Source organism: Pseudorca crassidens, chromosome 2, assembly GCF_039906515.1.
Source record: "Pseudorca crassidens isolate mPseCra1 chromosome 2, mPseCra1.hap1, whole genome shotgun sequence".
In the NCBI taxonomy this organism is placed as follows: Eukaryota; Metazoa; Chordata; class Mammalia; order Artiodactyla; family Delphinidae; genus Pseudorca; species Pseudorca crassidens.
The window spans coordinates 24,910,496-24,931,112 of NC_090297.1; the positions used below are offsets into that span (position 1 = coordinate 24,910,496).

The 20,617-nt window shown below is 56.7% G+C and overlaps 1 protein-coding gene across 9 annotated transcripts in view; it reads right to left on the minus strand.

Moving 5' to 3' along the window:
• COL16A1 (collagen type XVI alpha 1 chain) overlaps positions 1-20,617 on the minus strand; it is a 50,748-nt gene that overhangs the window by 18,252 nt on the left and 11,879 nt on the right. For 2 of the 9 annotated variants that reach the window (XR_010940694.1, XM_067725223.1), the window contains exons 18-50: positions 20,503-20,547; positions 20,323-20,418; positions 20,106-20,144; positions 19,445-19,489; positions 19,268-19,303; positions 18,658-18,768; positions 18,216-18,251; positions 17,952-17,987; positions 17,766-17,876; positions 17,360-17,404; positions 15,496-15,531; positions 15,329-15,373; positions 14,898-15,029; positions 14,090-14,125; positions 13,757-13,864; positions 13,318-13,440; positions 13,157-13,210; positions 12,898-12,939; positions 12,556-12,591; positions 12,417-12,470; positions 11,803-11,871; positions 9,663-9,716; positions 9,545-9,571; positions 8,784-8,843; positions 8,558-8,605; positions 8,372-8,425; positions 4,666-4,719; positions 4,410-4,442; positions 2,181-2,297; positions 2,054-2,095; positions 1,886-1,972; positions 1,067-1,111; positions 167-211 (exon numbers count right to left, since the gene is read on the minus strand). Coding sequence is in view for 8 of the 9 variants with exons in the window: in XM_067725223.1 (XP_067581324.1) it covers positions 167-211; positions 1,067-1,111; positions 1,886-1,972; positions 2,054-2,095; positions 2,181-2,297; positions 4,410-4,442; positions 4,666-4,719; positions 8,372-8,425; positions 8,558-8,605; positions 8,784-8,843; positions 9,545-9,571; positions 9,663-9,716; positions 11,803-11,871; positions 12,417-12,470; positions 12,556-12,591; positions 12,898-12,939; positions 13,157-13,210; positions 13,318-13,440; positions 13,757-13,864; positions 14,090-14,125; positions 14,898-15,029; positions 15,329-15,373; positions 15,496-15,531; positions 17,360-17,404; positions 17,766-17,876; positions 17,952-17,987; positions 18,216-18,251; positions 18,658-18,768; positions 19,268-19,303; positions 19,445-19,489; positions 20,106-20,144; positions 20,323-20,418; positions 20,503-20,547 (2,001 nt within the window). In the remaining variant the exon portion in view is untranslated. Of the gene's footprint in view, positions 1-166; positions 212-1,066; positions 1,112-1,885; positions 1,973-2,053; positions 2,096-2,180; positions 2,298-4,409; positions 4,443-4,665; positions 4,720-8,371; positions 8,426-8,557; positions 8,606-8,783; positions 8,860-9,544; positions 9,572-9,651; positions 9,717-11,802; positions 11,872-12,416; positions 12,471-12,555; positions 12,592-12,897; positions 12,940-13,156; positions 13,211-13,317; positions 13,441-13,756; positions 13,865-14,089; positions 14,126-14,897; positions 15,030-15,328; positions 15,374-15,495; positions 15,532-17,359; positions 17,405-17,765; positions 17,877-17,951; positions 17,988-18,215; positions 18,252-18,657; positions 18,769-19,267; positions 19,304-19,444; positions 19,490-20,105; positions 20,145-20,322; positions 20,419-20,502; positions 20,548-20,617 lie in introns of all 9 variants that reach the window. The other 7 variants (XM_067725225.1, XM_067725228.1, XM_067725226.1 and 4 more) reach the window with 7 other exon arrangements.

Here is a 20,617-nt window from a genome sequence, read left to right on the forward strand (position 1 = left end):
GCTGCTGGGACCTCAGGGAACCTGTGTCGTTAGCTACCGAGCCTGAAGGGGGACAACGACAAACATGGAGGGGGGAGGCCAGGGCACGACAGGAAGGGAGACAAGCAAAAGCCACAGAGACCTGGCTGGCAGGGGAAGGGGAGGTCGAGCAGCGCTAGGTTCTTACAGGCAATCCGGGGGAGCCAACAGCACCAGGAAAACCTGGGGGGCCCTGGTGGGAGAAACAGGCAGGTCACAACTCACAAGCACAGTAACCCTGGGCCACAGTCTGGGGCTGAGAGGTCACGGGGAGAGGAAGTCATGGGAATATTTTCAAGGCAGCTGGAAAAGAGACTCATCCCAAGTCTTGGCCCAGAAGACATCTGCTCCTCGCCTCGGCTCCAGGAAGAATGGCTCTGCCATCCGTAGAGATGCGCAACAGCCCCCAGAGTCAAACCACCTGCCCAAGTCTGCCCGAGTCCGAGTGACTCCTGGTGCCAGAGTGGAAGCCCATCATGCCTGTTACCTGACCTCCATGAGCCCCCAGGTGGGGGCTCCCTGGTTCTAAGAGGCTCCCACCAGCTATTTTTGTTTCCTCCAAAGAAAGCATTTTCAGTTCTTCCAGGCTTTCCTGCCATATCAACACCACAGAGGACTCCAGGGTAGATGCCCCTGGTCTAGCCTTTGTAGGCTTGTCTTAGAGATGGCCCTACGGAGCGATAGAGGGCCGCTCCATCTCAGCCCCTGGCCCCTGTCTGAAGGTTGCCACACGCTTTCCTGGCTGCCCAGACCATGAGCCATGAATGCAAAACACAGCAGGGACGGGGCTGCAGAAACAAGGATGCGCCCTGAGGGCCTCCTCTAAGCAGGACCACAGGCAGAGCGGGGCGGAGCAGGTCGGTTCTGGGGATTCGGAGGTGGGAGGCCACAGTCCCCGCAGATGCTCTGACGAGGGAAAGGGGAGGGAAAGGAAGTTCCCTCTTTCTGTCCTGCCCAGCTTCCCGGAGCCAAGGCAGCAGAACGGTGTCTGGCTTTACAACCCCTCTGAGAGCCTCTCAAGCAGGCCAGGAAACCCACAGATACTTACAATAGGGCCTGGAGGACCCGGGGAGCCCCTCATGCCGGGCGGACCCTGCAAAGGAAGCCAGGGAATATGGATGAAGAGGCTCAGGCCCACAGCGCCCTGAGGTCTCCGCAGCCCTCCTCCCAGCCTGCCACAGACCAAGTCAACAGGCAGTGCTGTCAGAGCAGGATGTTAAAGCTGACGTTAAACCTTTCATTCGGTTCATTCAATCATCCAACAAACATTTATCGAGCAGCTATTACGTACTGGGCACTGGTCCAGGGGCTGAGGACACAATGACAAATGGAACATTGAAATCCCCACCTTGTGGCGCTTACATTCTAGGGAGAGGTGGACAGTAATGCATAGAACAGAGGCTGGCACACAGGCGGTGCTCAGTAGACACCTGCGGCGTGCTCCCAAATGAAGGGAATACACAGGATGCCAGACAGTGCGGAGCGTGGGGCAGAGAGAGGGACCGGGCTTTGAGCACGGCTGTGGGAGTTCTATTTTAGAGAGGGTGGTCAGGGACTGTCTCACTGAGAAGGTGATATGTGAGCAAAGGGCTGAAGGGGTGAAGGAGCGGGCCTTGGAGGAGAGCTGCAGGCTGAGGAAGCAGCAAGGCCAGGGGAGGAAGAGTGGCCCAGGGCCCAGAGCCGCGAGGAGGCCCGGTGCCAGGAGAGCAGGTGAGGCCAGAGCAGCGAGGGGCGCCGGTGACCTCAGGCCTCGGAGGGCCCGAGAAGGCTTTCGGCAGGAAGGAAACTGCCCTCGGGAACTGAGAGCCATTTAAGTGGAGACTCCAGCTGCCTCGGGGTCCAGCCCAGGCAAGGGCCCTGCTCTTACCTCTTCTCCTCTCTGGCCGGGCAGTCCTGGAGCACCGGGCAGGCCGGGGCTCCCTGCACAGCCCACATCTCCCTCGCCGTTGTCTCCCTGGAGTGGGATGGACGGTGAGTGTGAGAAGCCCCATGGGGCTCGGGGCGGGGGGTGAAGAGAAGACGGAGGCCCACTCACCCGGGCCTCCTCAGCCCTCGGCCGCTCCCGCTCCGTGAAGCACTGCGGACGACAGCCAGAGGCCCGGTCAGCAGGGGCAGCCGGGAGCTCGCCCTGCACCCAGGCCACCCCGAGCCCAGCCTCCTACCCGGGCGCAGCTGTCAAGGCCTGGCACGCCGGGGTTGCCCTGGTCTCCCTTCTCTCCACTTTCCAGGAGGGCCGCCGGGTGGGCCGTCTGCCCCTGGACACAGTCCCCGCAGATGCTCTGATGAGAAAAAGGGCGCGGTGGCGTGGGGCCCGGGTCGGAGAAGGCCAGGGTGGGCCGCATGGGGGATACCCACTCCGAACTCAGCCAGTGGCATCCTGCTGCCCGGCACCCACCCACTCTCTTCCTCCCCAGCCACATGTCTGCGGCAGCTCTGCTGTATCCTCAAGGGACCCGATCCCAACACTGGCTTTGAGTTTCCTCCAGGAAGAAGCTCCGGTAGGGCCAAGCCAACGCCACTTTCTAGACAGGCGTGTGGGAGGAGGCGGAGGGGCCCGCGAGGGACCATCTGTCCCGGCTGTTCTTGCAACCTGCACCCAGTGTGAGGACACGCCACGAGGATTTAGACTGAAAAGGGCAGCTCCAAACACCAGCTTCTCTGCCCAAGGGAGCAAAGCAAACAGCTGCAGGAGGAGCCAGGCCCTTCGCAGACAGCCTCTGGGATGGGGCCTGCCCTGCACTTCCCAGGGGACCCCGGCTGTTACAGGCTCCCCAGTGGGCCGGACCTGAAGTCTTCCTGACAAGAAAGTCCTCCTCTTACCTGGAGGCTTTAACCTCTTTGGGTCACAGACCTCTCTGAGAGTTTGATGGAAGCTGTGAGTCCGCTTCCCCTCAAAACGAAACATACTAGTGAAAGCTAGACTACAATTTCAGAAGACTCGGGAGCCTGGCATCTATCCACGGCCTGGCGGGACGTCCATGGGCCCCTAGAGGAGACGCCGCTCCACCTCCACTGTTCGCTGCAAAGCTCAGTGATGATGGTTGTCATTTACTCAGCGCCCACGGTGCCAGCGATGGTGGCAGGCCTTGCCCATTATCACATTCAACCCTGACAGTGCAACGAGGCAGGCCGTCTTACAAGCACTCTGGAGATGAGAAAGCCGAGGCTCAAAGAGACAGCATGACTTGTCTAAGGTAAGTGGGGCCCTGGATTGGACCTTGGCCTGTCTGAGGGCCAAGGAAGCACTCTGTCCACAGGCCCAGGCTTCCTCTGGGCTGTCGGTGCCCATCTGACCCCTTTTCCAGACCACACTCAGTTCCTGTGGGGGGCCCTCCGTGGAGCACTCGATCAAGAAGCCATCAGACGACATGTTACACAGAGAAATGTCGAATCCTGCATTTGGAGTTGCATAATCACTTGCCCAGGGGCAGGACTTGGGGAACCCTGGCTTGCCAGAGGCCTAGGGCAGAAGAGCGGGGGTTCACTGCCACAACCCTGACGTGATCCAACCCGTAACTGCTGCCGGAAGGATAACCCGACCTCAGGCTGCTTCTGGAGATGACTGCTGTGCAGAGCAGGGGCGGGGCAGGCGGTCCCCATGCTCTGCCCTGACCAGGACCACTGGGGTCGTGGGAACTCCAGGGCACTGACCAGCCAGTGCTAGAAGCGGGTGACCAGGACAGGGGCTCTGGAGGCCAAGGCGTGGGAGGGACCCCAAAGGATGCTGAGCTGGAGGAGGGAAGAGTCCTGATCTGGTCTCTACAGGTAACTGGGCAAGGAAGGGCTGTGTCACCTGTGGTGCCCAGCGTGGGAGATCAGACCAGGCCACAGCCCTCGAGCATGGTCTTAACGCTACTGATAGATCCTGGCACAGGCCGACTCTCCCTTCAGGCCCCAAGTCCCCTTTCTTGCCCCACTAGAATCACCTCTCAAATCCCTTCTCCTCCCTGGATTCTTTCTGGATTAAGCAGAGGACAGCCGGAGCCTTCTTCCAGGCCCCTACCCAGTCCTATCATAGAACATAACCTTCGCAAATCCCTGCCTGACTGCCCTCCAGGTGCACGTTCACCTTCCCTGCCCTGCCCCCACGTGACCTCACTGGCAACTGCTGAGGGCAGGTCTCTGAGTTCCCACTGCCCAGAGCACCCCTGGCCACCTGGGTGCCTTCACAGGATTCCTTCAAACACTCGCTCAGCAAACACTGACTGGGGGTCTGTTCCGAGCCGGCCCCTGACTAGGCCCCCTCAGCCAGAGGCCTGGCATGCACGGTCCCCACAAATAGCCCCATCTGCGGTTCTCTGTGTGTGGTGCGACGCAGCTGAGCGCTCACTGCAACGATCCCCTTAGGGGAACCCCTGCCGGTTCCTACACCCTCCCTCTGACTCTCTTACCTTAAGGACATGCTGTTCAATGGGCAAGGATCCCTGCAAGAGACAGACAGGAGGGCTCAGAGGGCGAGTGGAAGGGGGACGGAGACTTACGGCACCTGGTGGAGCCTCGGGAAGCCACATGGCATCCAGGTTTCTCCCAGCCTCGGAAGACGGAGGGAAGAGGGACCCCCACAGCAGCTAAGGGCGCTAGCATGGCAAGCTCAGGCCTGGGAAGAGCAGGGGAGGCGCTGGACTGTGAGTCCAGGCCGGTACCTACCAGCTCTGCAGTCAGCCCAGGCTGTCCTGGCAAACCGTTGTTCCCAGGCACTCCCTGCAGCCAAGGAGAGACACGGGTGAGTGGACACCTCTCTCTAGCCCGCAGGCCACCCAGATTCTTTCTCACCATCGCCACTGCCCCTCCCCCTCATCCTGAAGAGCTGAGAGCCCTGGCTGACATCTATTCTCAGCTCAAAAGTCTCCAGGGGCTTCCCTGGTGGCGCAGTGGTTGAGAGTCCGCCTGCCGATGCAGGGGACACGGGTTCGTGCCCAGGTCCGGGAAGATCCCACATGCCGCGGAGCGGCTGGGCCCGTGAGCCATGGCCGCTGAGCCTGCGCGTCTGGAGCCTGTGCTCCGCAACGGGAGAGGCCACAACAGTGAGAGGCCCGCGTACCGCAGGAAAAAAAAAAAAAAAGTCTCCAGACTGTTTGTAGGGGGAGCTGAGGAGGCCCAGAGGTGTGACTCACCCCCCCCAAAACCAGTCCAAATGATTTCTTCCCCTACATGTTAGGGCAGTGGGTCTTCTATATAGTAAATAACTATTATTTCTTTCTGTGCTAAGTACTTTTCCTATATTTTCTCACTATATTTTCTCATGTAATCACCACAGTCGTTTTGGTGAGGTAAGTGTTTATCTCCATCTTAAAAACAAGACGAAGAACTCAGAGAGGCGAGCAACTTGCTAAAGGTCACAGGGCGAGCAGGGCACAGAGGTGACATTCAGATTGAGGAGCACTGGCTTCAACCCCGCTCTTAACCACTATTTCTGCATCATTCCTCAAAAGACATTCCCCAGAACACTCATGCACACACAGGGTAGAGGCCTGGGAGTCATACCCATCTAGGTGCAAATTCTAACTAACTACCTGTACAACTTTTGTCAGGTTACTTGCGGGGAGGTGGGGGGCGGGGAATCTCTGTGCCTCAGTTTCCTTTTCTGTAAAACAGTGGTAGTTTGTGCTGAGGCTTAAAGGAGATCACGGCTATAAGGAGCTTAGTACAGAGCATGGCACGAGGGATGCTCACGTTAAGTGTTTACCACCCAGACTCTGTTCCCCGTACAGACTCACAATGCACATCTGCATGTTAAATGCTCCGTGGAGGCAGGGAGTACGTTGGGTTTTAAATCCCCAGTGCCCGACCTGGAGGAGGCTTGCATCCCATACATGCTGAGGGAACGCACTGCTGCTCACTCCGCACACGGGATTTCCCTGGCCCGCTCTGAGAGCTGGCCTCCCTTCAAGTCCCAGCTCCCAGCAATAGAACATGTTACCCTCTCTGGCAGCCCACCCGATTTCAGGCCAGGCTCCACCAGGCCTGAGTCAGACCTGGAGTCCGTCTCCCCCGGCCCCTCCTGCACCTCCACGTGCCGTCACCCAGCCCTGGTCATTCCTAGTCCTCAATGAGTTAAGAAGGCAAAGTGCTTAGAACAGCCCCTGGCACAGGGGAAACACCGTGACCGTGTTAATTCTAATTATGCCCCTAAATTATCATTCACCCCCTGCCCCACTCTCCATTGTCTGTGTTAGTTCAAGCCGGATACTTTGTGATTTTCTTTTCCTGCGCGCCCAGAACTATACCTCCCACTTGTTCTACTGTAGAAGTGAAGAGCTACCCGTGCACTGCCTACTAGCTATAGAGCCGCACACTTCTTAACGTCTGTAGGAGTGGATGGGGATTACTGGAGCTCTGGTTGCTGTCTATCTCTGAGCCCGTTCCTGCACCTGAAGAGAGGAGCTGCTGGGCCCTCCCTTCCTTGAAACACCCTGCCTGGCACGGGGCAGGTGTCTGCAAACAGCAGCCTCGGCTTGGTCTCCAGCACTGGTGCCAGAAGAGGACTCTGGTGCCTGGGACCAAACTCAGTGGCGGTCACTCTTTTCTGCCTCGTTCCCCCAACATGTCTTGGCAGGGTTCACGTGACATCTGCGTGCGCTTGTTAATGGGTCACTTTGAAATGACTCTCACGCTTCTCCAGGCAAACCGCAAGCCCCCTGCAGCCTGATGCCTGTTTCCTGGCAGTGCAGCAGAAAGCCTGGACACTTGGTAAAGGTGTGGCTGGCCTGTGGGGGACACAGAGTTGGCTCTAATTCTGAGCTCTCAGTGAGACAGAGAATTGGAATACTGACAGAGGCTCCCATCAGCAAAGGGGGCCCACCAGAGCAGATTCTCAGCCCAGGGTGAAAGGGAGTATATATAAAATCATCAGGGCAGGGGGGAGTAGTTTGTTAAAAGCTTCCATGCAGTTCTGCTCTGCCTTTTTGGGTGAGACTCACTCTTCCAGGAGCTGGGAGCCAGACACACAGAAGCTACTGTCTATGCCTCCTAGGGCCTCTGGGAAGTGTGGCCTGGCGTGCAAACCTTGGGGAGCCACCCTGCCGGGCAGTGGAGGGCAGAAGAAAGGGCCCTGCATGGGAAAGCCCCAGCCCAGCACTGCCAGTTCGTAGCTGATGACTTCAGACAAGATATTTCATCTCCCAGAAACTCAGTGTGCCCAGCTGTGACTTAGGGATCCACCGCCTTCCTATTGGAGTTGATGTAAGGCTCAAACAAATGCGGGAGAATGGATGTAAAATCGTAACAGTGGTTGTTGTCATAACGATGGCTAATGCCTTCCGAGCATTCACTATACGCCAGGCAAGGTTCTACACATGTAGCATGCATTCACTTGTTTAATACTCACAAAAGCCCTGTGAGGTAGGTCCTGTAATTACAATATCTCCACTTAACAGACGAAGGAACTGAGACACAGAGAGGGTAAGTAACTTACCCAGCACCACAAAGCTAACACGTAGCAGAGCTGTGATTCAAAGTCAGGCTGCCTGGTCCTGGAACACACACTCTAATCATGATGTCACAAGGACCTCAACTCCTACTGCTCTCCCCTCGCTCCCTGGCCTCCTTCCTGTTCTCCAAACACGGCAGGCATGTTCCCACCCCTGGGGCCTTCGTACCTGCTCCCACCCCTGGGGCCTTCGTACCTGCTCCCTTGTCTATCTGTCGGGAATACTCTCCTTTGCAGGCTCTCCCCTCATTTCCTTCAAGTCTTTTGATTTTTTCTTTTTCCCTTTTTTTCCTTTAAGTCTTGATTTAAACATCCCCTTCTTTTCAACACTTTTCTCAAATATCTTCCCTGGGCTCTCCCCATTTTCTATCCTCACTCCCTGCTTTAACCTTCTTATCAGGACATATCATTTTCTAACATACTATATTTTATTTATTTCTCTTGCTTATCGCCTGTCTCTCTTACTAGAATGCAAGCTCCCAGAGGGCAGAGATTTCATTCTGTCCACTGCTGTATTGCCAGCACCTAAAACAGTGCCTGGAAAATGCTAGGTGTGCCAAAATTTCGTTGCATGAATGAATGTTGAACACTGCTCCAAAATGGTGAGCTCTGCACCAGTGTCCAGGATTGTTAGCTGACCCAGGTTCTGGGTTCCTGACAGCTGACCAAGGCCCGAGCTTGACACAGGTGTCAGTGGGGTACCTGGGCTACAACAACAGGGCATTCCTCAAAAAAGGTCTGGGAGTACACACAGCCTGCCCTCGGGGATCAGTGCGTCCTCCGTACCACTCTGGGAAGCGGGAGCACAAGGAGTGAGAAATGACACATACAAGCGTTGGGGCAGGGGAGCGGCACACTTTGGGTCCAGCATAGAGCATGCGCCCTGTTGCCTTGACCCCCCCCTCTTCTCTTCTCCCTCTTTACCTGAAGCCCAGGCGTTCCAGGGGGGCCTGGTGGTCCGGGAACACCCGGAGGACCCTGAAGGAGAGAAGAAACCATCAGACCCAGAAGAAAGTTCTGCCCCATCGCTGGGGGTGCCGGCGTTAGGATGCGCAAGCCTCGAGGCGCGGGCGGACAAGAGGAGAGACGGAGGAGACAAGCGACACACACCTGCGGGCCCGGCTGCCAGGAGCTGCCCATCCAAAGTCCCGGAGCACCCTGGGTGGGAGTGGGGATCACAAAAGAAGGGGAGAGGCTATAGGCAACGTCCACACCAAGCACAGGGCTGCGTGGGGACGCAGTTGGCTGGGGCGCAGGGGCCTGTGCGTCTTGGGCACGAGGCCGGAAGCCAGGCCTCACCCCCAGGCTCGGGGGGAAGGCTCTCGGTACCACTTACCGGCATGCCAGAGAAGATGGGGTCCCCTCGGGAGGGGCAGGAGCACTCCCCTGGCTCACCCTGAAAAGAAAAGAGCCTTTGTCAGCAGGGGGTGAGGATGGAGGACCCTCTGGAAATCAACAGCTGGGAGGCAGGGCAGGCTCTAGAGATGGAGAGGGCAGGGTTTAAATCCAGGATCGGCCTCTTTTGACGGTACCCTTGGGCAATCTGTTCAACCTCTCTGAACCTCAGTCTCCTCATCTATAAAATGGGGATAATAATACCAAATGCATAGACTGTCATGAGGATGGAATGGATGAACGTATATAGGGTTCCTGCCATGTGCCAAGCACTCAGCCATCAACAGCTCTTGGTGTTACTGCATTTTTAGCTTCATCATTGTCTGCTGCTGCGTAAGTCTTCAGCCCCATTCCCCTTGGCCCAGCCTGGCTTCCATGCCCTCCTCTCCTGGTCCCTCATATCCCTGTCCTCTCACTAGTCCTTCTGAACTCAGTTCCTTTCCCTGTCCTCTAACTCAGCGTCCATCTGAAAATGTAGCTTCCCCGCATGGGGGCCTTGGAGCTCTCTAGGTCTCCTGGGATCCTGACTGAGCCCTGGGCCAGCAACGAGGGAGCTAGTGGGTGGCAAGGAGACCAGGATGACTCCTCAGCACCCATCCTTCAGTCCAGGGCTACAGCCCAGTGCAGAGGGTCCCCTGGGTGGCAGAGCTCCAGGGGCTGCAAATTTCCCCAGAGTATTGGTCACAGGTCCCTGGGACTTACCTTTTCTCCCTGTGCTCCCTTTTCACCCTGCGGGGAAGAAACACAGGGGGATGAGTAGATAGGGGTGTGGAGAAAGAGCCAGCTGTGGCTTCCTGCTGCCCCTCGACACGGTACTCACCAGCATCCCTCTGGCTCCTGGAAGTCCAGTCTGTCCCTGCTGCCCAGCAGGCCCCTGAAGGGAGAGAGCCCAGGGTCAGTGGACGAGGCTGGACAGCAGCCAGCCATCTGGCCTGCCAGCAGGGGAGGGACAAACAGAAGCAGCGCCAGGCTTCCCTGGAACCCACATCCCAGTGCCCATGTCCTAGAGTAGGAGACTGAGGCCCAAGAGACAAGGCGAGGAGGAAGGAGGAAGAACACTGGCATTTCCCCAGCACTTTCTGGGTGTCAGGCACTGGGCCAAGCACCTGTCAGGGCACACTGGATGGAATCCCTACTCCCAGCCCTGCAGGATGGTATTGTTCCATTATACACGTGAGGAAACAGAGGCTTAAAGACATTTTGTAATAGACCCAACAGCACGGCTGCACCCAGGTCTGTGCGGCCCAAAGTCCCTGCTCTGTCCTCTTACCCTTTAGTGTTTGACACAATTCTCTCCATCATAAAAGTTCTCTCAGTTGATTTAAGGAGGAGACAGGAATTTCAGCCCCGATTTGTCAACAAGGAATTGAAGGCCCTGAGAGGCTGTCACTGGCCTAAGGTCACACAACGAGTGAGTGTGGTGCCAGAACTGGGGAACCTCCCGGATGGGATTCAACTTGAGGGAAGACGGTCTGGAGAAGTCAGCAGGGCTTTCTGATGGCTGCTGTCCTGCGGGACAGGCCACCTTCGCACGTGGGACTCAAAGCTCCCTGAGGATCAGGGCTGCCTTCACCTTCACCTCTGCCTTTACCGGGAGCTCCCTGGGACAGGCGGGGACACTGACTACCCAGCTGTGCTAGGCAACCACACGGACGGTGGGGACTTGGGCAAGGCTGCGGCCCCTCTGGGCTTCAGCGCACCCTCAGGAGGAATCCATCTGTGATTCCCAAACTGGGCCTGGAATTTCTCTAGGGATCCATAAAGACAGAAAAGATACAGTTCATGGGCTATTTTCAACATTACCAAAAGCCTAGGAAAAATTATACATTTGCCCACAACCTGGCATGGCACAGGCTGGCTGAAAGGTAGCATTTCTTTGATTTAGGCTAGAATTATGTCATATTAAAAATTCTAGTGTGTTCATGTGGAGTCGAAGCTAGCTATTATACAGGTCTTTGATGAATAAAAATGAGGAAGTGCGTATATTATTACCTAATCTATGCAATTTGTTCAACAGACACATCTTTCAGAGCATGGGAATCACTGGTGGAACAGCAATAAAGGGAGGTCCTTGAGGGTAACACGGTTGAAAGTGTTGCTGGTCTAGATAGATCTGTGCGGGCTAGTACGGTAGCCAATAGCCACATGCGGCTACTTAAATTTAAAATAGTTAAAATTAAATCTAGGGCTTCCCTGGTGGCGCAGTGGTTGAGAGTCTGCCTGCCGATGCAGGGGACATGGGTTCGTGCCCCGGTTTAGGAAGATCCCACATGCCGCAGAGCGGCTGAGCCCATGAGCCGTGGCCGCTGAGCCTGCGTGTCCGGAGCCTGTGCTCCGCAACGGGAGAGGCCACAACAGTGAGAGGCCCCTGTACCGCAAAAAAATAAAAAATAAATCTAAAGTTTAGCTCTTCAGTCACACTAGCTACATTCTGAGCGCTCGACAGCCATGTGGGGCTGGCGGCCACATCTCAGGCAGGGCAGAGAGTTCTATTGGGCAGCACTGTTTTAGACGATCCCAAATGACTCCAAGGTTTGAAGTGGAGGGTGGCGGGCAGAACATATGGGCTTTGAGTCAGACAGACCTGGGTTCAAGTCCCGGCTCTGTCTCCTCACCCTCTGGCCTTCAGTTTCCTCATCTGTGAAATGGGGATAATCATAGCCATTCCCTTACGGGGCTGTTGTGAGGATTAAGTGAATCTCTGTTTGTTTAGAGCTTAGCACAGGGCCTCAGCACCATCACTGCCCAAAAACTGGTGGTGTTCAATACTATCATTCTTCAGGGGCTCCCCCCATACAGGGCGGTCTTCCTTCTCCCAGGCCGGGCCAGGCTGAGGCCTCTCTCCTCCCGTCCCCCATGTTGCTGGGATGGGCAGGGTCAGCCCCATGCCCTCTTCCTGGCGGCAACGCCCTTGGTCCAAGCAACATCCCCAGTGTGGAGCGCAGGGGGCGGGCCCTTACCGGAGGCCCAGAGACACTGGCACCAGCAGGTCCCACAGGCCCAGTGGCTCCTTTCACCCCTGGAGATCCCTGTGGAAGAGAGGGTAGAAAGGTTGCAGGGCCAGAGTTTAAAGCTAGCTACAATCCAGCAGGTGAGACCAGGCCTTGGGCGGCCCTCTGACGAACATCCCTCAGCTCCCATGTCCCCTGTGCCCACTGCCAGGACATTCCGAAGTGTTATAAGTCTAGAGCCCAGGGCTTCCCTGGTGGCACAATGGTTAAGAATCCGCCTGCCAATGCAGGGGACACAGGTTCGAACCCTGGTCTGGGAAGATCCCACGTGCTGCGGAGCAACTAAGCCCGTACGCCACAACTACTGAGCCTGTGCTCTAGAGCCCGTGTGCCACAGCTACTGAAGCCCATGTGCCTAGAGCCCGTGCTCCGCAACAAGAGAAGCCATCGCAATGAGAAGCCCGTGCACCGCAATGAAGAGTAGCCCCCGCTCACCGCAACTAGAGAAAGCCCATGTGCAGCAACAAAAGACCCAACACAGCCTAAATAAATAATTAAATACATAATAAAATAAATAAATTTAAAAAAAAAAAAGTCTAGAGCCCAAGCAGGCAGAGGCTCACCTTGGCACCCTTCTCTCCAGCAGGGCCAGGTGGCCCCCGAGGTCCCAGAAGCCCCTGCAGATGGAAACACACTTAGTTACCTCTATCCTAGAGTGGCCCCTTCACCTGCCCATTTCCTCCAGGCCCGAGGCAGACATACCTGAATGCCAGGCAAACCCTGGGCTCCAGGCTCCCCCTGCAAGTCAGAAAAGGCAGACTGGGCCACAGCTGCCCAAGCCAACCTGCCCTGCCGGCAGACCTGGTCTGGGGTGGGGTGTCGGCCAGCCCAAACTCAGGAGAGCTCCCCAAGGAGACTCTGAGGGTCAGAGAGGAGCAGGGGGTCAAAACCAAAGTCCCAACAGAAACAACCGCAGGCCAGGGCTGTGCCCTTGAGCGTCTGGAGGCAGGCAGAGCTCTGGGGTTTGGGGCGCAGGTGGGAGTGAGCAGCTGGCTAAGGGAAGTGCTGGGAGGCAAGCAAGCAAACGTAAGGCTGGAGACTCACCTGGGGCCCCTGGACTCCCACTCCTGGAGGCCCTGGCTCTCCCTGAAGAGGCAGAAGGACAAGCCTGCGCTTGAGATTCCCCACTCACCCTTCTCCCCTGTCCCAGCCCCTCCTCCTGGACCTCCTCCACCTCCGCCCCCTCCCTGCTCTGCAGCTGATCTCCATTCCCCTCACCAGGCCCTCCGTCCCTAGGCGCATCTCCGCATCCACGCCCTCACCCACACAGAGCTGCAGCCCAGGCCCTCACACTCACACACACCTGTATGCCCTTCAGTCCTGGGGGTCCTTGAACTCCTGGTAGACCAGGCTGGCCCTAAAAGACACAGGTGAGCCATGGGTCCCCTCAGGGGAAAGGGGGCAGGAGGGAGAGAAGGAAAGCCCAGGGAGGAAAGGACAAGAGGGCAGGTAGCCAGAACTCACCGGTTTACCAGGCCGGCCCACGCCTTCCGGCCCCGGATCTCCCTTCAGGCCTGGCTTCCCAGGTGGTCCTGCCCTGTCGGTCAACGCCCCCTGCAGGCTGGGGCAGGCAGTGCAGCCATCACCCTGGTCAGAGAGGGGCACAGCCAGGAGCTCGTGAGCCAGGCCTGGCGGCCAAGCCGGGAGGAGACATCGGAAAGGGGATCCTTGTGCCCTTCTGAAAGCTCTGCCCCTCCACTGACCCCTCCTCAGCCTGGGATATCAAAATCGGCCCCTGACACGCCTAGCTCTCCTCCCTGCCTCGGAGAATAGCCGCGGCGCCTCCACCCAGTGATTCTGGCATCCCCTGAGGCTCACAGCCTGACCCCGAGTCCTTCCCCTCACTAGCTCTCAGCCTAATCTCTTTCTGCTCATGCAAAAAACTGCGCCCTGCCTGACTGACCTTTTCTCCTTTTGGCCCTGAAGGGCCCCGAACCCCAGGCTCTCCCGACAGTCCCGGCCGCCCCATGGTGCCCGGTGTTCCAGGATCTCCGGGATTCCCAGCATCGCCCTGTAAGGAGTAGGGTTCAAAGAGGGCAGGGGTGATCCAGCTGGAGTAGGGTTCAAGGAGGGCAGGACACGGTGCCCTCTTGGGACCTGCAGGCACTCAGAGCCCTTCACTGGGGCTGGGGGCTGGGCAGGGAGTGGAGAGTGGGCACAGGGCAATCAGGAATAGGAGGTAGGGAGGGCATCTGAGAGGAGGTGGTGCCCACCCGTGCCCACCAAATTATCTTACCTTCTGTCCCTTCAATCCATGCTCTCCAGCTTTGCCCTGAGGAGAAAGCACTTCCAGCACCCATTCACTCATACTAGACACCCTTAAGTGTCTGGCACTGTGTTAGACTCCAGGAATATACAAGACAGATCAAAATCTCTGCTCTCATTCTAGTGAAGCGATATTCAAGAGAAGAGACTTGAGCCAGGATCCCTGCTTGGGTGATCCTGGGCAAGTTACTTAACCTCTTTGTGCCTCGGTTTCTTTATCTGTCAAATGGGGACAATAAAAAGAGCACAGGCTTCTCCCTCGTAGGGTTCTTGTGAGGTTAGACAAGCTGATACAGCTGATATGCGTGAAACAGTGCATGGCTCATGAAGTACACTATGTCAGCATTCACTGCTACTAGTAAAGCAGTAACAATAATAATCGCCACAGTGGTAATTATCATTTCTTGAATGCCTATTGTGTGCTGCTAAGTTCTTCACACACATCGTTCCTAGGCTTTACAACAACACCGTGCATAGGAAACAGAGGCACAGAGGGGCAAGTAACTGGCTCAAGCCAAAGGGCTAGTAAAAGGCAGATCTGGACTTCGAACCCAGGTCCACCTGGTTCCAGGTTGGTGGTCTTTCTGCACAGCCGGCCATGCTGTGTCCCAGGACGAAGGGCAGAGGCCTGTCAGGCCAGCTCCCTCTGGGGACAGAGGCACTGACCCCTCCACACACTCTCACCTACTCCCCACTGCACAGGGAGCCTAGAGACCCAGGCAGCCCCTGTCCCCCTTAAGCCCTGCCTGTATCCCCCCGCAACAGGCCCCAGAACTCACCTGTTTTCCTGGCAGGCCAAAGCCTGGATGCCCAGGCTCCCCCTTCTTTCCGGGAGGCCCAGGCAAGGCCAGCACGTGGCTGTCCCCTTCCTGGTGCTTGGACAGGGCGCTGCATGACTCACAGGGCTCCCCCTGCCAAGCAAGGACACGGAGCTGGGGGACCCCAGGCAGGTTTGGAATCTGGGGCTGGGGAATGTAGCCCGGCCTGACGTAGCACCTGTGCTTGCCAAGGGATATCTCAGGAGACATTGTGGGAAAACAGGTAAGAAACGAAGGTGGGGGCCAAGGCCTCAGGGGTCCTGACATCATGCTAAGGGATCAGATGTTACCCTCAGGCAGTGGGGAGCCTCAGAGGGTTTGAAGTAGAGCGGGATAGGCGTGCATTTGGGAAGCTGGCACTGGCCACGGCGCGGGGAACGTCTTCAACTTACCTTCTCCCCCTTGACGCCTGTGGGTCCCACTGGCCCTGGAGGCCCCTGTGTGATAAGAAGCCGTGTGTGATGGCCAGCATCTGCCCGGGCCGTGCTGGGGCCTCTCATCTCCCCACGTCCCACCTTGTCCTTCTCCCCAGAGCTGTTGGCATCCAAAGCTCACTTACCAGACCGCCAGCTGGCCCTGCCTCCCCGAAATTACCCTGAGAGCAAAGCAGAGAACACAGGGTCAAAGTGAGGAGGCCACTCTAGGTCATTCCCAAACCCCAAACTACACAAATAACCCCTTGGGACCCCCAGCTACCCCCCTCATTTCCTGGCTAGGGAAACTGAGACCCAGAGAGGGAAAGGGATTTCCCCAAGGTCCCCAGGGGAGTCTGTGGCCAGCCTGTTTCTGTCCCCAGCCTCACTCTCCAGAATCCCAGCCCCACCCTCAGCTCCGGCCCAGCACGCAAAGATCACGAATTCATTTATCCAACAGTCACTCGCTGGATGCCTGTACCCACTGTGCACTCAGCGAGGTGCCAGTAGGTAGCAGTGAACAGCACAGACAAGCACACTTGTGGAGCTTACACTCTGGTAGGGACACCAAGAACTTTTAAATAATTGTAACTGAATAGCGATGAGTGCCGTGAAGGAAATAAACAGGGTGATGAGACAAAGGAGGCAGGGGAAGCCGTTTTAGACAGGATGGTCTGGGAAGTGTTAACCACAATTATTATCAGAAAGACGAGACAAAGGCCAACCAATGAAACAATAGGGGGAGGTAGAGAGGAAAAACATTCTAGACAGTGGGAGGCACAAGTACAAAATCTAAGAGGTGGGAACATTCTTGACATATTCCAGAAAGTAAGGAGGGCAGCACATCTAAGGCACAGGAAGTGGGGAGAGGAAAACCAGAGGAACCTTCAAGGCAGGCAGGGCCAGGTGTCCAGGGTCTTGTTAGGCATAGAAGGCCTTCAGTACAAAGTCGAGTCATAGAAGTATTTTAAGCAAGGAAATAATGTAACCTGAGGGGTTTGTTTTGTTTTGTTCTGTTCTTTTCTTTTTTAACAAAGCCCCATTAGCTACTGGATGAAAAAGTTTAAGAGCTGCAGTGGCCACAGGCAGGCCAGCTGAGGGACTGCTGCCACCATCCCAGTGAGAGATGACGGGACCCAGACGAAGTGGCAGTCGTGGAGGTGAGCAAAGCAGGTGGAGTTGAGAGAGGTGCTGCGGCAGAACTGTCAAGTGGAGGAGATGATGTGGAGATGGGAGGAATCAAGGATGCTGCACCGTTTGGGGTTTGAGGAGGTTTGAGGAACTCGGGATATGCCATTTACAGAGATGGGGGGAGCGGAAGAGGAAACAAGTGTGGGGCGGGGGCACAAAGCTCCTCTGAGAAATGACAGGCGCGATTTGCCTGGCAGAGCGGAGTCTGAACGTCCTGCATTATTAGTTCAACGCTGTCATTTGTCTCCAATGCAACCACAAGTACAAATGTTCACATGGCACTGAAATCGAGTAACCCAGCCGAGCAGGGAAGATGACCAACTCTGGAGCCACGTTCCCTGGACTCAAATCCCAGGTCTGCACCCAAACACCCATGTGACTTTGAGCAATTTACTTGGCCTTTCTGGACCTCTGTTTCCTCAACCATAAAATGGGAATAATGGAGTACCTACCCCATGAGGTTTTGGGAGGAGGAAACAAGTCAATACACCTACAAGCCCTTGGAATGCTGCTCGGCACAAAGTAAGTGGTAAAGAAGGGTTATCATTATTTTATTATAAGGTAGTCTTGAATGTACTTAATTGTTTTGGATTATCAGTAAATTAAAAATAAAACACTAAGGAACTTTCTTGGAGAACATGCGGGCTCTCAGAAATCAATTCTTTGACTCCAGTCTGCAAAACACTGACGAATTTCTTTCTCTGTGGATTTACAGTTTGATCTCTTGTCTATGTTCTCCCTATTCCCCGTCCAGGGACCCCCTCCCCTGCCTCCCGGCCAAGAAGACCCCGGTGTTCCTGACATCTAACCAGGTCTCACCTTCTCTCCTTTCAGCCCTGTTGGCCCTGGAGCCCCAACTTTCCCCTGAAAAACAATCAAGTCACAGTCACTGCATCCCCCCCACTCCCATCCCTCCAAGACTCCATGGGTCCCAGTGTCCACCCAGAAAGAGAAAGGCCAGCTCAGAATTACAAATCCCACAACCTGCAGGTAGCTGGACAACTACCTCTGTTATACAGATGGGCACTCAGAGGTACTAAGAGGGAGTCCCGGGGCAGTGCAAGGGTGGAGGGAGACACCGGCCTACAGGCCTGGAGAACCTGCCTCAGGGCCTCCCTCCTGGTCTCTGCCTTGAGACCCAGAGCCTAAGGAGCCAGGGAGGCCACCAGTGTGTCAAAGATGGGCTGGCCTGGCCTGGCCTGGCTAGGAGGCAGCAGTCACTCACCGGAAGGCCAGGCAGACCGAGGCCAGGAGGGCCCACATCTCCTTTGGGCCCTACAGAGGGCCCAAAATGTTGGGCTGCTACGGCTGAGCTACAGGACAAGCAGGACTCCCCCTGCGGAAGGAAGAAAAGGGATCAGAAAGGCTCCCAGTAGTCAGAAGGCGCCAGCCAGAGAACAGGGACCCTCACCTTTTCTCCTTTGAGGCCTTGGATGCCAGGGTCACCCTGCAGGGAGAAAAGGTTTATGGGCTGAGAGACTGGGTATGTTGGGGCACCCCAAATTTCCTAGCCATATATGAGGACAGCAATGTCACACACCACAAACGCTTCAAACACCCAGGGGTCCCAGGGGATTCAAGGTCAGCACCCCAGAGCCGGGGCTCATCAACCCATGTGACAGATGGAGGAAATGAGGCCAGGCTAAGCTACCCCGCCAGAAGTGCCGGTACATACCCGATCACCCTTTTGTCCACCAGCTCCCAGGCCCTGCTGAAAAAAAGGGTCAGTGAGGGAGTGGGGTACAGAGTCCAGCACAGGACCATAACCCAGCCCTGCCCCCTCCTTTCCTCCACCTCCAGCCAATACCCAATCCCAGGAGGAGGGCACAATCTCACTCACTACAAGGGTTGGCTCCACCCCAGCTTGCCCAAAAGGCATCTTAAGCTTTGGCTGGGAGAACCCTGGTTGGTTGCCATGGAAACCTGGGGTGGCCTTCTAGCCCAGCCCTAAACTCTATGGTTCAGCCCCCACCCCCATGGAGCTAAGAGCCTAGACTCTCTGCCCACACTGTCTCTATGGCCATGAGAAGTTTCCAGCCCCTCTGCCCAACACCTTTCCATGATTATGCCCCCTGGTTTTTTGGTGGAGTCCCACAAGGGCCACCCTGGGCACTCACCCTGGCTGGTGCAGGAATACCCGGTTCTCCCTTGGGCCCTGGCTTTCCAGGGAGCCCCACAAAGTTCTGGAACCCTTCAGGCAGCGCTGGGCACACTTCGCAGGGGTCACCCTAGCAGAAGGGAGAGAGCATGAATGGACAAGTTGGGGCTAAGACCCTGGGAAAGACAAGGAGCTCTAGGCATGGGGTGGGCCAGGGCCAAGTGGACAGCTGGAACACTGAGGGGGCTTTCCACTCAACCGACTCACTCATTCAGCTTACGATTCCTGGACATCAAAAACTACATCCTCAAAAGAAAAAAAAAAAAACTACATCCTCACAACAAGCCATAAGAAATCACTGTGTCCCATTTAGCAGTATGGCAACTTGGGCAAAGGGAAAAGCTCATTGACTTGCTGTGTTCATGTGCATGGTCGAGGTGGGACTTGAACCTGTCTGTGTAACTCCAAAGCCAGGCCCTTTAGTAATCACACGCACATCATAGCAACAAAGAAGGGGTGGGGGTCCCCCCAGGAGGGTCCCAGGCCCAGCGCCCTTGATGCTCAGTGTCACCTTCAGAGAGAGGCTTGCCCTCCCATCCCAACCTGGGGAAACCAAGCCTGGGACTCACCTTCTCTCCCTTCAGCCCTGGAACCCCTGGCTTCCCCTGTTGGAGAAGCAGTGAGCGTTAGTGCCACAGCAGAGAGGGCCCGAGGACCTAGCCCCTCTCTCTCTGGAGGACTTGGTAGACGAGGCCTGGGCATGGTGGGCAGCAGCTCCCCTCCCCCACCAGATTGGGGTCACTCACAGGTTTCCCACCAGGACCTTCCTTTCCCGGCACTCCGGAGCTGCCCTGTGGTCAGAAGAAGCGTTAAGGGGGAAGCTTCTGGCTGTGACCTCAGCCCATGCACCCCTTGGCCATCCAGTTCCCTCTCTGGACAGCAGGACAATCTCGCCAAATCTCCCATCTCCTCTCAGTCGGTTTTGTCAACAAACACTCCCTTCCTGTTGCTTGTCCTCCATGTCTAACCCAAGTCCTTCTGGTTGCAAAGGAAGGGAGAACATGAGGCCTCTATGTGCCCCTTCCCCAGTGCAGCACGTTTGGAGGTGACACGGGTGACCCCAGAGGAACCACAGCAGAAAGACATTTCCAGGGCTTTCTGCTTGTCAAGCATAAGGCCCTAAAATGAGCTTGGGCCCTCCAATTAGGCCACTCCGGTCATTACCAGACTTAGGCCTGCCCGTCCCTGTGCCTGCAACCCAGGCCGAGGCTCCCACGTCAGCAAGCACTGGGATGGGGACACTGCCCACTGCGGGGCCCAGCCCCCAGCCCCTTCCCCAACATGCCGGCCACCTCCCTCCTCCCCGCTGCTGTCCCTGCTGCCCCGGCCACCCCGGCCCCATTCTCCTCTCTCCTCCCGCTAAGTAGGGAGCCTCCCGCATGTGCCCCTGCTCCTGCTTGCACTTACCTTGTCTCCCTTGGGGCCTGGAGGGCCACCTGGGTCCCCCTGAGGGCAGAAACAGGGTCAGGCAGGTGCTTCCCAGGGCCCTCACATTACAGTGAGATCCACTCTGGCCCTTTCCCCCAACCAGGCCCCCTGGGACCAAGCCTTACCTCCCCACACCTGGCCAGGAGGGAGAAGGGTCTCTGAGGAAAGGAGGGCAGAAGGGGCAAGGGGTACTCACCGGGGTCCCAGGAAGTCCTATCCCAGCGGGCCCAGGGAGGCCAGGGGGCCCAGGCTCTCCCGCCAGCCCCTCAGGCCCAACAAAGCCAGGGTCTCCCTGGCACAGAAAGAAGGTGGGTATGAGAGAGCTACCGCCTCAGCCCCATCACCCACTCTTCACCCCTCAGACACCCACACTCACCTTCTGCCCTTTGGGCCCCATGACACAGATCTCTCCTGGCCGGCCCTGTGGGCAGGGGGAGGGTCTAAGAATGGCTGAGGCCTGGCACCTCCCAGGGACAGCAGCCCCACTGGGA